This window comes from Gossypium arboreum, chromosome 6, assembly GCF_025698485.1.
Source record: "Gossypium arboreum isolate Shixiya-1 chromosome 6, ASM2569848v2, whole genome shotgun sequence".
NCBI lineage: Eukaryota > Viridiplantae > Streptophyta > Magnoliopsida > Malvales > Malvaceae > Gossypium > Gossypium arboreum.
Window position 1 is genome coordinate 121,015,835 of NC_069075.1, and position 16,450 is coordinate 121,032,284.

At 32.6% G+C, this 16,450-nt stretch overlaps 1 protein-coding gene across 1 annotated transcript; it reads right to left on the minus strand.

The window, feature by feature from the left end:
- Window positions 1-1,050: 1,050 nt before the first annotated feature.
- Window positions 1,051-3,632, minus strand: LOC108484514 (protein TIFY 10A-like). Its single transcript, XM_017788326.2, has 4 exons — window positions 3,145-3,632; window positions 2,201-2,668; window positions 2,058-2,115; window positions 1,051-1,708 (listed from the first exon to the last, which is right to left on the minus strand). Exons 1-4 carry the CDS (start codon window positions 3,305-3,307, stop codon window positions 1,606-1,608), a joined length of 792 nt encoding a protein of 263 aa, XP_017643815.1. The 5' UTR covers window positions 3,308-3,632; the 3' UTR covers window positions 1,051-1,605.
- Window positions 3,633-16,450: the final 12,818 nt, after the last annotated feature.

The window sequence follows — 16,450 nt, forward strand, 5'->3', positions numbered from 1 at the left end:
TATCTCTCTTTTAATTAACTTACCAGCACTCTAAAGAAGATCACCTCCAAACCATCTAATGCTACTTCACAAAGTTCAAAAATCCAAAATTTCATAACTTGAAGCTTGGAGAGAAAATCATTGAAGATTAGAAGCTTTCTACAAAATCCCAATAAACTTCTAGAGAAATTGAAGAGCTCAAAGAAATTCTAAAGAATTCTGTATTAGTTTTAAAGAAAATTGTTAACCAACCTTGTTCAACTAATGGAAAGGAAATTAAACTCATTTTAAGATCAAATCTTGATGATTATTGAAGCAAACAAGATTAATATCAAGAAAATAACCCTTTGAATCAATCTTAAATAATATTAAGAAAATAACATTTTGGATCAATCTCAAATAATATCAAGAAAACAATTCTCTACATTTATTTTCAAGATCAAGTCTCGACTATATTTAAAAAAAATATTTTTATCTAATATCAAGTCTAGATGACACTTGAATTGAAGCCCATTAAAGATTAAAAGATTTAACGAAGATTTTAACTTGAATACTAACTTAAAAATTAATAACAAATGAAAAGTTATGTTTTTTTTTAAGTTAGTATTCCACACAATTATGTATACATCTTTAAACATATTATTTTATTATTAAATTAAATTAAACTATTGTGAAAATATGTTTTATGTGTGTTTGAAATTTTCATTTCTCAGTATGGAGAGGAAATTTGAAATGAACTTTTTGACTATTTAAAGTTGAAATTGGAGTTTCACAAGGGAAAGGATGTATCACCAAACCTACTCCTATAATCTGCTTGACTTGTGTACGTGGACTACACTACATACAACTATGCCCCATTATATCATATCATAATCTTCACTTGTTGTGTTTGCTCGTTCAAAGTCTTGTGTTTGTTGAGATTTTATTATAATCGAAGATGCTTTTGTTGAATGAAAAAAAAAAAAGATTGAAAATCATACAGGATCACAATTTCGTAGGTATTCCATTGCCATGCGTTTGGCATGGTAAAAGCTTCTTCAAATTCGTATAATATCAGGACCCAACACTTCATTCATGAACATGAAATGAATTTATTTACTCATTCCCTATACAAAAGAAAACATTATATGTCCAACTAAGAAAAAGGCTGTGAACATATCTCTGGTTTTCAGATTTCAAACTTCCAATCAAACAACAGGGCCGAAAAGGGATTATGATGCAAAGGGCAAATCAATAAAGCAGCATACTTGTTGATAACGATATGACTGTGATTTGATATTGAAATTTCAACACTACCCAATCCCCCATTCACATTAGTACTGATTCCAGTTTCTTCATCTTTTTTATACTTCAACACCCAATTTCATACTTCACGATCCATCGTGCAGACGATGGACAAAGCTTTGATCCAAAAGTCATATCAACTAAAAAAATCAATAGAATAATAATTACATTTATCTAATAATGAAATATTGATTGAGAGTTAGGATCTAAGAGCCGATAACTAGAAACCAATAGACAGCTGAGGAAAAAACAAAAACAGGCTTAAAACCTGCTAAAAAAGGTATAGGAGGCTTAATAAATAAGCCTCAAAAAAAGTGAAAATTTTCAACTCGGCTGGGACTACTACGGAGATTGAGCAGCCAAACCGAGCCATGACTTGTCGTCGCCTGGCTTGGATGAAGATGCTGTGGAGTTACTTATCTCGTATGGTGCCCTTGTGGTCATCCTGTAAAGTGATCATACAAAGATATGAAAACATCAATAAGTTGTCTAATTAGAGAAGGGAACATTAACTTGGTTCTGTAAAAACTGCATTATGTTATTATCCTGATGAATACAACAATTTATGGGAAGACTCAAATCCTAAAGTCACCAAGATGTAACACTCACACCCTCCCCCCTTTTTTCTATCAAATTTTCTAATATGACTATGAAAAGAATAAAAGAATAGTAGGATACATGAATCAAAACAATCAAGGACACAAAAATTGATTCAAATCACTAGGTCAAAACAAATTACAAAAGGTTTTCTCTCAAAGTATAATTTTTCCATTATTTGATCTCTAGATGCCTACCTATCCTTTCTCTTCTCAAGGAACCGGTGGAGTGAAGCTCTCCTTGCAATTGGTAGATCTGCAAAAAATAGACACCGACTAATAAGAACCCTGAATACAACATGAAAATACCAAACCATAATTCCATCTTCAATAAGGCTTACCGCCGGGAATGGGTCGCTGAGCAGATCGTATGCATTCTTGAGTTACCGTGGTGCTGAAATTAGGGGTAGGAGGAACCCCGATACCGGACTCAATTGGACTTGTTGCTATGGTAGAAGTAAAGGGGGCATTGATGTGGGGAGGATTGGTGTTGAAGCTATTGCTTTGAGAGCTGCCTTTGCCAGCTAAAAGCATGATCTCCTTAGCTTTGTCGGCCGGGAAATCGTTGAACACAATCACTTGTCCACCATAAAAGATGGTCATCTGTGCAGTTTGAGGCTCCACTGAAGAACCCAATTTGTTCATGGTGCTTTTCAGAGCATCATCTTTAGGTGATGAAAAAGCAGCTTGATTAGGGAACAAATCCATGGATCTCAGTTTCCGAGGAGGCGGCGCCGCAAGGCAATCATCACCGGATTTCTCATTGACAGGAAACAAATTCATGGTGGGACGCAGCATCTCGGGAGTCTCTGCAACATATCCATAAATAAAACGATACATTAGGCGTTTATGTTTCTGAAACTACCTTCTTTACTAGTTGTATGCTTTCATAATAGAATTACTGGGGCTATTTATAATGGAAAAAGAAGAGGGCATTTTAGCAACAGAATATAAAATTGAGGGGATAAATATCGCAACAGAGTTTTGTTGCAAACATGATGATTCAAATCCCCTATACGCACATGGTTAATTTCTTTTCCTGGACTATTTTCAGGGGAGACCGAGAGAATAAAGGCCATGTTTTTTTGACTGTTTTGAACAATAAAATATGAATATGTCAATTTGTAATTTCTGATTTTCAGATCTGAATATTAAAACCATTTTTTTATTTAAAAAAAAGAGAGATTAGAGCTTGAAGATTGATTCAATTAAACCGCTTTAAAACGGGCAATTAATCCAAAACTAAAAAATTTAACCCAAAAAAACAAAGAACTAAAGAACATACCATTAGCTTCATCGTTGCATGTCATACCCAGACTTAGATCTCCAAAGCTACCTTTCTCCTTCAAGTACTGACTCAACAAGTTACAAGTTTGGGTAAAGCTTGTCTTCTCCGGTGACCTCGCCGGTTTCTGAACCAAAAATTCCGGTGAACACGACATATTCATAGAAACCAGAATCCCAGCTATTTACCCCTTCTGCTCTTTTTTTTTTTTTTTTGGGGGGTGGGGTTCTTTTCTCAGAGAATGATCTTTAAAACTTTACTTACAGCTAAACTAAGGATATGTTCGAAAATTATGATGTTAGGCTAAGCAAAGAGATTTTATTTATAAAAGAAGAAAGAAACTGGCTTTGTTTTTAATCTCAGAAAAAAACAAAGCTCGTAGAGGAAGGTGGGTTAAAAAGCACGAGGAATAAATGAGGTTTTTTTCTAAGCTTGAAAAAAGAAAAAAAGAGATTTTGGGGTGCAGCCCTACAGGTTCCTAACTCGTGAGGGGTGCTTCACTATTATATCGTCTCGTCTCCTTTGATTGGGATTTTCAACACGTGTTCTTTTGTTTTTTATTTTCTGTATCTGTGTCGACGGCGATGTTTTATCAGTTTATTTTTTTATATTTCAATATTGATAAAAGTATCTTCGAAATTCCTTGATTATGGAGATTTAATTAAATTATTATTAAAACAATTATAACTCATTTCACTTGAATTAAAAAAATAAAATATGGGGCTATTTTTGTTTACCCAATTACTTTTTTTTTTATTAAACACTAGGAATTATAAAGTTGCATATTTGGAGCATATAAATTCTAAATTTCATACCAACTTTGACAGCAAAACTCAATTAGTCTTTGAGATTAGGTTGAAAATAATTTTTTTATCATAACTGGTGTCTAAGTTTTTTTCTCTTTGATATTTTGTTTGTTTAACCTTAATTAAAATGGTTGTATGACAAAAATATTATTATTTATATATTTATAAAATATTTTCCTTCCTTTTCCTCTCATTTTAGATGTTTTATACAAATAAAAATATTTTGAACTTTATGATTTTGATTAAAGTTTTCAAAAGTTTATTAGTGCAGTCAATGTACGGAGCCACACCCAAAGTCATAGTAGGAAACATCATATTTTTATAAGTAATTAAATTTTAATATTATTTTTATAAAGAAACGATAGAATATTTTCCTGAAAACCTCTAGCATTTACTTTTTACTTAAATAAGCACAAAGGTAGTTGGCAAAAAATAAAAAAGCAAAAGAGTAAACGTTATTTCCTCAAAATAAAAAAAAATAAATTGAATTCAGAGTGAGAGGTGTCTGATTTTTTTTGGTTAGAAAAATTGAAAGTTTGATTTTACTGATGAGTAGTTTTCTCAAGTTACAATTTACTTAATTATAAGCATTAAGTTAAACATAAAAATTTAAACAGATGTTTAAAGTGAAAAAAGGGTAGTTTTGTAAAACAAGTTAGCTTAAATATAAAAATTTAAAATGAGTGCATAATCCTCATTTTCTGTGGGCGCCACAAACACCGCCTTCTCTTCTCTTGCCTTCCTTGAATCTCAAAAGAGGCAACCGCACGTTGCTTTCTCCAATAATAATTGCACATGTGCCAATCCACATGCCCCTTTCCCCAATAGGAGCCTGCAAACTTTGGATGCCTCCTGCGCCAAATATCCCTACACCATTTTTATTCTTATTTACATTAATTTACGATTAGTATATTTAAGTTTTGAGCACTTAATTTTAAAATAATTATAAAATGGTCATTAGATTATTTAAAAATTTTCATTTCAGTCACCAAACTGTTAAAATTATTATTTTATAGCTTTCTTTTTTCATACCACTTACACCAATTGAAAGTTATAGCTTTCTTTTTTCATACCACTTACACCAATTGAAAGTTTTCTTTCTCATTCTTTTCTATGAAACAACTTTAAACATAAGTCCTAACAGTTTTTTGCTCCAATCTTCGACATTGACTGTTAGATCAACTTATATCTAAGGTATATTCTTTCATTCGTCGATGAGTATTAATTGTCGAAACATTGCTTAGAGCTCACTAGCCGAACTTTAAAAAAAAAAACTTAACAATCTAGCAACTTAAATAAAACTTTCAAATAGCCCAATGACTTGAATAAAAATTTTCGAATAGTCCAGTGACCATTTCGTAACCTTTTAAAGTTGAATAAGTAAAATATAAATTTACTAATAATTCAATGGCTTTACATATAATTTATTCAATAATTTCAATGACTTCAAATATTAGTATGTGAATTTTATAACTGTGATTGATTAATTTTGGAGTACTCCTTCCTATAAGATTTTCCTTCTCGAATTTTTTTTTACATATATTTATATATATATTTAGAATATATATTTGTTATAATTTAAATAACACTGTTATTTACTTTTGTTATACTTTAATCGATATATTTATTTTCAATATTATTAATAAAATTTATCTATATTCAATAAATAGCTCAATTATGTTTTCAATTTTATACTTAAAATTTAGTCTTTTTACATTTAGTTGTAGGAATTTAGTCAATAATAATACCGTTAAAATTCTATTAAATTGAATTATGTAACGGTTTTAAAATAAAAATTACTCATCGACCAATATTACACATATTGATGGTCAAAGTAAGTAAATAAAAATGTTGAATTTAAATATAGATTTGTAAGATTTTTCAATATTGATTTAGAGAAGTAAAAGTAAAGGTTTACACTTTTTTCTTATATAGTTTCCAAGCAGCTTCATATCATGAGCGAAAAAGGGTTATTTTAAAATAACATATAATACAATTTAATGAAATTGGCAGTATTTTTAAATAATAAATCAAATTTCGGAATAAAAAATAAGAAGGACCAAATTTTAAAGAGTACAAGGAGTGAAAGCAAAATTAGACCACAAAAAAAGAGGAAAGACAGAGTCAAAGTAACGTGAGAAACGCGGAGGAAGATAAGGTTGGTGGTGGGTGCACACGCACCGCACACCTCTTAAAGTTAAACGTGGCAGATATTGAGAGGGGGATTGAAGAGAACATTTTTCTCGTGAGGGTGACATGAGAATTGCCGCCTTTTTTTTTCTTTTTTTATTATTATGTATTTTTCTCCGGCAGTGGTGGGTCCCCTGTTTTTGCATGAGGTTGAGTTGAATTTCCTAAAAATAATATTTTTATTTTGGAAAAGAGTCACGGGCGAGCCGACAGGTGAGGGTGAGGAGGTGTAAAAAGGGAGCACGTGATTGGTGTGTGGGTTGGGGTTCTTACTGATGAAACACCCTTCTATTTGGGGGAAATTACGGCACCACACCTAAACGAATCTTTTTTGGGTTGGGGTATTGAGGGAACAGTCCCTCCATTCTCATGAAAAAAGCGTGACCCCTCCCACTTTCTATACACGTATCACTTCCTTTTTCACATCATAGTTGTTGTATTTATGACTCTTTCATATAAAATTTAAAACTATTTTAAGTAATTAAAATACATTTTGTAAAATATTATTTGAATATTTTAGATATTAAAATATAACTATTACCAATTTTAGGAAAACAATTATATCCCGATATGACTATTACATAAAAGAATATTGGATGATAAAATGAGGGTTAAAAACGTTGTTTTAACTCCAAAAGTGTTAATTATTTTTCCAAACACTAAAGTATTTTACGCTTAGGTTCAAAAATTTTACCTTTTGAGACAATGCCTTAATCTCTTTATCTTAATTTGTTAAATTTTATAATCAAACTTAATGAAAGCGGAAAAGCTAACCTAATTGTTGGTAAATACATGAAATTAAGCACTTGATTTTTGTTAATTTGTTACAAATAAATTATTGAATTATTGCATATAAATAATTCAACTCATATTTTCATGTCAACAATTAATAGAATGATTTAGCAGTGTTACTTAATTATATACTTTTAATTATTATAAAAATAAAATTTTAAAAATTAAAGTTGGATGATTTTCTTCTCAATTTTATGAAATTCACAATTATGAGCAATTTTACAAAAGCTTAACGGTAAAAATCGCTTTCAGCAAATAACAAAACAAATCAATTAATACTTCATAAAAATTTTGCACAATGAAGCCAGTGATTATTGTTAACCAAATTTGACCATGAATTGTTGCTAACCTAACTAATCATCCAACCAAATAGTCACACATTACCTATATCTAATATTACAAATATTTTAAAAAAATAAAAGTCCTAAAAACAAATGGTGGTTCAGGTTCATCCTAAATATAATTATTTAAAATAATTATAAAAACTATTTATAAATTATTAAGAATTATTAAAATTATTAAACTTAATATATTTATTAAAAATCATGTATAGAATGCATTTGGATAAATGGTTGTCCAAGTACAAATGAACTTTGACAATTCTTGTCTAGGTTCAATTTGAATGTAGTTTAAAAATTATGAAAAGATATACAAAATTATAATAAATTATTTTTCAAAAAAGTTAAAACTAATAAAATTATTATGAAAGGTTACATACGTCTATATTTGAACTATAAAAAATTATGAAAAAATTAAGAATTGTAAGAAATTAATAAAATAGAATTCATCAATTTGATTAAAAGATATATATGTGTATATACTTGAATTCCTCAAATGAGTTACATGTGCATGTATATAGTTTTATAATTTTTATAATTCTTAATGTTTTTAAAGTAATTTTCTATAACTTATTAATATTTTAAAATCAGTTCAAAATGAATGTGGATAAACATTTGTCTAGATTCATAGCTTTTATAAATTATACGTAGATTGCCATACGAATGACACATCAATTGTGACAACCCTAATTAGACCTTAGTCGGAATGTGGTTTCGGGACCACAAAACCGAGTCACAGAAATTTATTTTAATTTTAATTGCATATATTTATGTGTGATAGTGTATGTATGAAAAATTAAATGTTTTAAATTAGTCTTAGGAATGTAAATTTTTCTTGAAAGGACTTAGTTGAGAAATTGAGAAAAGATGATAGGTAATTTGTAAGGATCCAATAACAATAAGGTGAGAAAGCTTGGGTTTGCATGTCAATTTACCCTTAATGCATGTAGTGGCCGGCCATGAAATGATGTTACTCCACTAAGTCTAATTAAATACATTTTACTATGGTAAATGATAAAATAAAATTAATTAAAAAAAAAGAAGGTAAAAGAGTGTTCATCTTCTCCTTGCAAAAGCCGAAACTAAAGTGAGGGAGGAAAAAAAAATTTTGATGGCATTCAGCCAACTTAGGGGTTGATTAAGGTAAGATTTCGTGCTATTTTCATTAAATTTTATGAGAATTTAGTTCATAGTTAAGTTCATATTCCAACCCATATGATGATTTTCTTTATTTAGTGACAAAATATACATACGGTTACTATGGTTAGATGTTAAGAGATAGTGTTGAGGCTTAGGATGGATATATTAGAAGGTGAAGAATGAACTAGCTAATGGACATATGTGTTTTTGAATAATAGCATGAATAGATGAGGAGTTTTGTTAGTTAGAAATATTTGGTCAATTTGATATGTGGTAAAAAAAATTAAGTGTTAAATGAAATGAAAATGATATTATATTGGAGTTGGAGTATGTATATTCGGCCATATGAGTAAATACATAGATGATGTTAAATTTGATTATGTATAATCGGCCATATAGGGTACACATTTGTGATATTATCTTTAATTCTCTATAATTGATCAAATGGGTGATATTGGCTTATACGGTTGAATCTGATTCATGAATATGTACATTGAAGTGAAATATATCATAGGCTATGTTATTTTGGAAGTAAGAATGCAATCGGCCTTGAGACACTTTATAAGTATTAGTTAAGGTTTTAATGTTTTGAACAATAATGGTTGTAAGATGAAGTGAAAATCAGTAAAATATATATGTGAGTAATTAGCAAGGGTGGTTGCCGTGTATATATTATATATATGTGTTTATATATGAGTGTAATTAAAGTATTGATTGGATTATTGTTAATAAAGTGATATTAGGTGGTTGGTAGCGAATAGCATAAAAGCATAAGGTAGAATGATAAAAATTTTACCGTGAGTTTCTTGTGTTATGTAATCATTAATATTATTGGAGATAAATAACTAGCAAGGTAATTAAACTAGTTAATGTATTTTGATTAAGCTCAAGAACTTAAAGAAGGAGAATCAAGCAAGGGCAAGTCGAAGGACATCGAGTAGCTGATTAGGGTTGTTTTATTCGAAACAAGGTAAGTCTATAAGCAATTAAGGTTGTTTATTTTATACATAATTGGCATATGCATATCATGAAAGAATTACCCTCATAAAAAAAATTTCTTTGATTGAAAAGAGTAATGGCATTCGAGCACTTCTTGTGTGAAGTTGATTATATAATACTTAGATTTAATGGTGATAGTTGACTAGTAGTGAATTGATAATTTAGACATTATGTGAACCTTTTGATTTCTATTTTTTTTAGTTAGTTAACTATTACATTTCATTGCTTACGACTTACTGAGTTGAATACTCATATTGTATGTTTGCTTGTCTCCTATTTAGATGCTCTGACCCATTTTGCATGCTTTGGACCATCGTCGAAGTCATCACACAAACTTGCAACATTTTGGTACCCTCTTCTTAGTTGTCTAAGTGAACATTATGGCATGTATAAGCTAAAATGTATTTTTTTTGAATTTTGATATGTATACTTTCAGCCATGCGAATATGGCTTAAATATTAAGTTTGAATTTGGTTATGTTTAATCATGGTATTATTCATCTTGGTTATAATGTTTAATACTAAAAATGCATGATATAAAAATATATATATAAGCTTGAGCGCTGAGAATGTTAGAAATATCGAATTTATGTTTGGAGTGGTTCGATTATGATACATTTATATAAGTGAACAATTGTAATTTGACTATTGTATTTGATCTTAGTATTTTAATTTGAGATAGCGTAATGAGTCATCTGGTTATGTTGGAACATAACATCAAATCTTTTAATACGGTTGTTATATGTCGTAAACTTATGTGATGGTTTAAAGTACCTAATGAAATGACTATGATAGAAGTAGATGCATGAAAATTTATGAAAAAGTATTTGGTTCGGTAACGTCTCGTAACTCATTCCAGCGATGGAAACAGGTTAGGGGTGTTACATTTTATTGGTATCAGAGCTACGGTTTAGTCGGTTCTAGGACTACCGTAGTGTGTATGAGTCTAGATATACATGCCATAATGCTATTAAATGATAGTGTGATGACTTCTGACTGTTGAAATTGTGGTTTTGATTAGTAAATGGAATCCCCTCCGGAAAGAGCATTAGCGGATGATGTGGAGAGTGTAGCTCCTACTCCCACGTAAGGGACAGCGTCTCTTGAACCTCAACCTTCTGCGAGTAATCAAAATGATGGGGCTAAGCAAGCCTTCTTTACTATGATGAATGAGTGGGTTGCACAATATGCTCGAACAAACCTGGTTGCTCAACCATTTCCAAATTTAAATAATCCTCCTCCGGTACCTATAATACCAGTAGCTACTGATCTTTTGAGGTTGAGTAAACCTCCTGTTGATTTGATAAAGAAGCGCGGGGCCGAGGAATTTCGAGCCACAGCTACTGATGACGCTGAAAGGGCTGAGTTTTGGCTTGATAATACTATCCGTGTTTTTGATGAGCTGTCTTGCACACCTGATGAGTGTCTAAAATGTGCAATATCCTTATTACGAGATTTAGCCTACTATTGGTGGAGAACCCTGATTTTAATTGTTCTAAAGGAACGAGTTACTTGGGACTTCTTTTAGACGGAGTTTCGTAAGAAGTATATTCGTCAACGATTCATCGATAAAAAATGCAAAAAATTTCTAGAGCTTAAACAAGGCCGTTTGACGGTATCCGAATATGAACGTGAGTTTGTAAGACTCAGTCGTTATGCCCGGGAGTGTGTAGCTGATGAAATTGCCATGTGTAAAAGATTTAAAGAGGGGTTGAATGAAGATTTAAAACTGCTGGTGGGTATTCTAGAAATAAAGGAATTTGTAACACTGGTCGAACAAGCTTGCAAGGCTGAAGAGCTTGGAAAGGAGAAAAAGAAAGCTGAATATGAAGCTAGGGACTTTCGTAAAAGATCGGCGAGTAAAAATTCTTTTTCGGCTGTAAAGAAGTTCATAGATGATACTAACAGATCAAGGACGACAGCAGGAATTTCTATTAAGAAATGACCATCAACGGACTCTCGAGCTACTTCGGTTGCTAGTGTGGGCAACAATCGACAAGAAAAACTTGAATGTCCACAGTGTGGAAGACGACATGTAGGTGAATGTTGGGGTAAGTATATTAACAGAGCCTGCTATAGATGCGGTTCGCGAGATCATTTCGTTCGAGATTGCACGGAACCTGATGAGAAAAATAAGGTACAAGGTGCGAGATCGAGTGGTACAACGATTAGAGGTAGACCACTGAGAAATACTGGAGGTAGGGGTGGTAGTCAGAGAGGGACCTTCGATACGGCTATTCAATCAGAGACTCGTGCTCCTGCTAGAGCTTATGCCATTCGTGCACGAGAGGAGGCATCTTCCCCTGATGTTATCACTGGTACATTCACTCTCTATGATACTAGTGTACTTGCTTTAATTGATCCTGGTTCAACTCATTCTTACGTATGTGAAACATTAGCGTTCAGCAAGACTCTACCTGTTGAGTCTATTGAGTTTGTGATAAGAGTGTCAAACTCTTTGGGTCGGTATGTGTTAGTTGATAAAGTATGTAAGAGATGTTCATTGATTATTAAAGATTTCTATTTCTTGGTGGATTTGATGCTATTACCCTTCAACGAATTTGATATTATTCTCGGAATGGACTGGTTAACCGAACATGATGCTCTAGTAAATTGTAAGCGAAATACCATAGACTTGCGATGTTCGAGTGGTGAAATGATTCGAATTGAGTCTAGTGATATGAAAGGGTTACCAGCAGTGATATCTTCTGTGTTAGCTCAGAAATATGTGAGAAAGGGTTATGAAGCTTATCTTGCATATGTACTAGATAGCAAAGTATCAAAACGAAAGTTTGAGACTGTGCCTGTAGTTTGTGAGTATCCAAAAGTGTTTCCTGAGGAATTACCGAGATTGCCACCTGTTAGAGAAGTAGAGTTCGGCATAGAATTGGTTCCAGGTACGACACCTATTTCGATCGCTCCTTATCGTATAGCACCAATCGAGTTAAAGGAATTGAAAGCTCAATTATAAGAATTGACTGACAGAGGTTTTGCGCGACCTAGCTTTTCACCCTGGGGTGCTCCAGTACTGTTCGTGAAAAAGAAAGACGGAACTATGCGAATGTGTATTGATTATCGTCAGCTTAAGAAAATGACGATAAAAAATAAATATCCATTGCCACGGATAGATGACTTATTTGACTAGTTGAAAGGAGCTTGGGTGTTTTTGAAGATTGATTTGCGATCTGGTTATTATCAGTTGCGAGTTAGAGATTCTGACGTTCCTAAGACCGCTTTCAGAACGAGATACGGACACTATGAGTTTTTAGTGATGCCATTTGGGCTCACTAATGCCCCAGCGGTTTTCATAGATTTGATGAATCGGATATTCAGACAATATTTAGATCGATTTGTAGTGGTGTTCATAGATGATATTCTGATTTATTCTCACAATGAGTCCGAGCACGCCGAACACTTGAGGTTAGTACTTCAAATTTTGCGAGATAATCAGTTGTATGCAAAATTCAGTAAATGTGAATTCTGGTTAAAGGAAGTCAGCTTTCTAGGGCATGTTGTATCCGCTTCGAGTATTAAAGTTGATCCGAACAAAATTTCAGCCATTCTTGATTGGAAACCTCCGAGGAATGTTTCTAAAGTTAGGAGCTTTTTGGGACTTGCCGGTTACTAAAGACGGTTTGTAAAGGGTTTCTCGATGATAGCCACACCGATGACGAAACTACTTCAAAAAGATGTTAAGTTTGAATGGTCAGAAAAATGTCAGAAAAGTTTCAACCGATTGAAAACTGTTTAATCGAAGCTCCAAGATTAGTAATACCCGTAATCCGTAAAGAGTTTGTTATTTACAGTGATGCATCCTTACTTGGGCTGGGTTGTGTGTTAATGCAAGAAGGTCGAGTTGTGGCTTACGCGTCGAGGCAATTAAAGCCGCATGAGAAAAACTATCCGACCTATGATCTTGAATTAGCGGCCATTGTATTCGCTTTGAAAATATGGCGACACTACTTGGTTGGAGAGAGGTGTCATGTTTATTCGGACCATAAAAGCCTCAAATATTTGATGACTCAAAGAGATTTGAATTTGCGACAAAGACGTTGGCTTGAGTTGTTGAAAGATTATGAGCTCGTCATTGATTATCACCCGGGAAAGGCTAACGTGGTTGTCGATGCTTTAAGTTGTAAATCGCTGTTTGCTTTGAGAGTGATGAATGTTCACCTGTCCGTTTCATCTGATAATGTGTTAGTAGCAGAATTAAAGGCCAAACCATTATTGATTCATCAAATACTTGAATCCCAGAAAGTCGACGATGAATTGGTTGCTAAACGAGCTGAATGTGTTTCAAATGTGGAATCATAGTTTCAGATTGACGACAATGATTGCTTGACGTTCAAGAGTCGATTATGAGTTCCAAGAAATTCAGAACTTATTTCGACGATATTGAGCGAGGCTCATAGTAGTCGAATGTCAGTCCACCCGGGTAGTACAAAAATGTACAACGATCTGAAACGTCAATTTTGGTGGCCTAGTATGAAACGAGACATTTCTGACTTTGTTTCATAGTGTCTGATATGTCAACAAGTGAAAGCGGAACATCAAGTGCCTTCGGGATTACTTCAGCCTATCATGATACCCGAATGGAAATGGGATCGAGTCACGATGGATTTTGTATCTGGTTTACCATTGACGCAGAGTAAGAAAGACTCAATCTGGGTTATTGTTGATAGATTGATGAAATCTACTCATTTTATCCCTGTCCGTACAGATTTCTCACTCGATAAATTGGCAGAATTATATGTCTCACAAATTTTTCGATTACATGGATTACCTATTTCTATTGTGTCGGATAGAGACCTGAGATTCACATCGCGATTTTAGAAGAAATTGCAAGAAGCATTGGGTACCAAGTTACATTTTAGCACCGCTTTTCATCCCCAGACCGATGGTCAATCTGAGCGGATAATTCAGATACTTGAGGATATGTTGAGATGTTGTATTCTAGAGTTTTGTGGTTTATGGGAAAGATATTTGCCTTTGATTGAATTCACTTACAACAATAGTTTTCAATCAAGCATTACGATGGCACCTTACGAGGCTTTGTACGGTCGTAAATGCCGTACACCGTTGTTTTGGACCGAACTTAGTGAAAGTAAAATCTTTGGGTTGATTTGATTAAAGATGTTGAATGAAAGTAAAAGTGATCCGTGAAAGTCCGAAAGCAGCTTCAGATCGTCAGAAGTCGTATGCAGATTTAAAAAGAAAAGACATCGAATATCAGGTTGGAGACAAAGTGTTCCTTAAAGTATCACCTTGGAAAAAATAACTCAGATTTGGCCGTAAGGGCAAATTGAGTTCGAGATTCATCGGGCCGTATGAAATATCTGAACGAATTGGGCCGGTCGCATATAGATTGATTTTACCCCCTAAACTTGAAAAGATTCACAACATTTTTCATGTGTCAATGCTTCGACGTTATAGATCCAACCCATCACACGTAATTAATCCATCAGAGGTCGAAATTCAATCTGATTTGAGTTATGAAGAAGAACCAGTTCGTATTTTGGCTCGTGAAGCAAAAGAACTACGAAATAAGAAAATCTCATTAGTGAAGGTACTGTGGCTTAAACATGGGGTCGAAGAAGCTACTTGGGAACTTGAAGACACTATGAAGGATCGATATCCTAACCTATTCGCTAGTAAGATTTTCGGGGATGAAAATTCCTTATGTGAGGGAGAGTTGTGACAACCCTAATTAGACCCTAGTCGGAATGTGGTTTCGGGACCACAAAACCGAGTCACAGAAATTTATTTTAATTTTAATTGCATATATTTATGTGTGATAGTGTATGTATGAAAAATTAAATGTTTTAAATTAGTCTTAGGAATGTAAATTTTTCTTGAAGGACTTAGTTGAGAAATTGAGAAAAGATGATAGGTAATTTGTAAGGATCCAATAACAATAAGGTGAGAAAGCTTGGGTTTGCATGTCAATTTACCCTTAATGCATGTAGTGGCCGGCCATGAAATGATGTTACTCCACTAAGTCTAATTAAATACATTTTAATATGGTAAATGATAAAATAAAATTAATTAAAAAAAAAGGAAGGTAAGAGAGTGTTCATCTTCTCCTTGCAAAAGCCGAAACTAAAGTGAGGGAGGAAAGAAAATTTTTGAAGGCATTCAGCCAACTTAGAGGTTGATTAAGGTAAGATTTCATGCTATTTTCATTAAATTTTATGAGAATTTAGTTCATAGTTAAGTTCATATTCCAACCCATATGTTGATTTTCTTTATTTAGTGACAAAATATACATACGGTTACTATGGTTAAATGTTAAGAGATAGTGTTGAGGCTTAGGATGGATATATTAGAAGGTGAAGAATGAACTAGCTAATAGACATATGTGTTTTTGAATAATAGCATGAATAGATGAGGAGTTTTGTTAGTTAGAAATATTTGGTCAATTTGATATGTGGTAAAAAAAAATTAAGTGTTAAATGAAATGAAAATGATATTATATTGGAGTTGGAGTATGTATATATGAGTAAATACATAGATGATGTTAAATTTGATTATGTATAATCGGCCATATAGGGTACACATTTGTGATATTATCTTTAATTCTCTATAATTGATCAAATGGGTGATATTGGCTTATACGGTTGAATTTGATTCATGAATATGTACATTGAAGTGAAATATATCATAGGCTATGTTATTTTGGAAGTAAGAATGCAATCGGCCTTGAGACACTTTATAAGTATTAGTTAAGGTTTTAATGTTTTGAACAATAATGGTTGTAAGATGAAGTGAAAATCAGTAAAATATATATGTGAGTAATTAGCAAGGGTGGTTGCCGTGTATATATTATATATATGTGTTTATATATGAGTGTAATTAAAGTATTGATTGGATTATTGTTAATAAAGTGATATTAGGTGGTTGGTAGCCGAATAGCATAAAAGCATAAGGTAGAATGATAAAAATTTTACCGTGAGTTTCTTGTGTTATGTAATCATTAATATTATTGGAGATAAATAACTAGCAAGGTAATTAAACTAGTTAATGTATTTTGATTAAGCTCAAG

Bases quoted from the DNA above. Each gene is read 5' to 3' on its own strand.
- LOC108484514 (XM_017788326.2), bottom strand. From the start codon at position 3,307: ATGAATATGTCGTGTTCACCGGAATTTTTGGTTCAGAAACCGGCGAGG. The intron at 2,669-3,144 runs GTATGTTCTTTA...GATATGTTGCAG, and splicing joins ATGCAACGATGAAGCTAATG to AGACTCCCGAGATGCTGCGT. The intron at 2,116-2,200 runs GTAAGCCTTATT...TATTTTTTGCAG, and splicing joins TCAGCGACCCATTCCCGGCG to ATCTACCAATTGCAAGGAGA.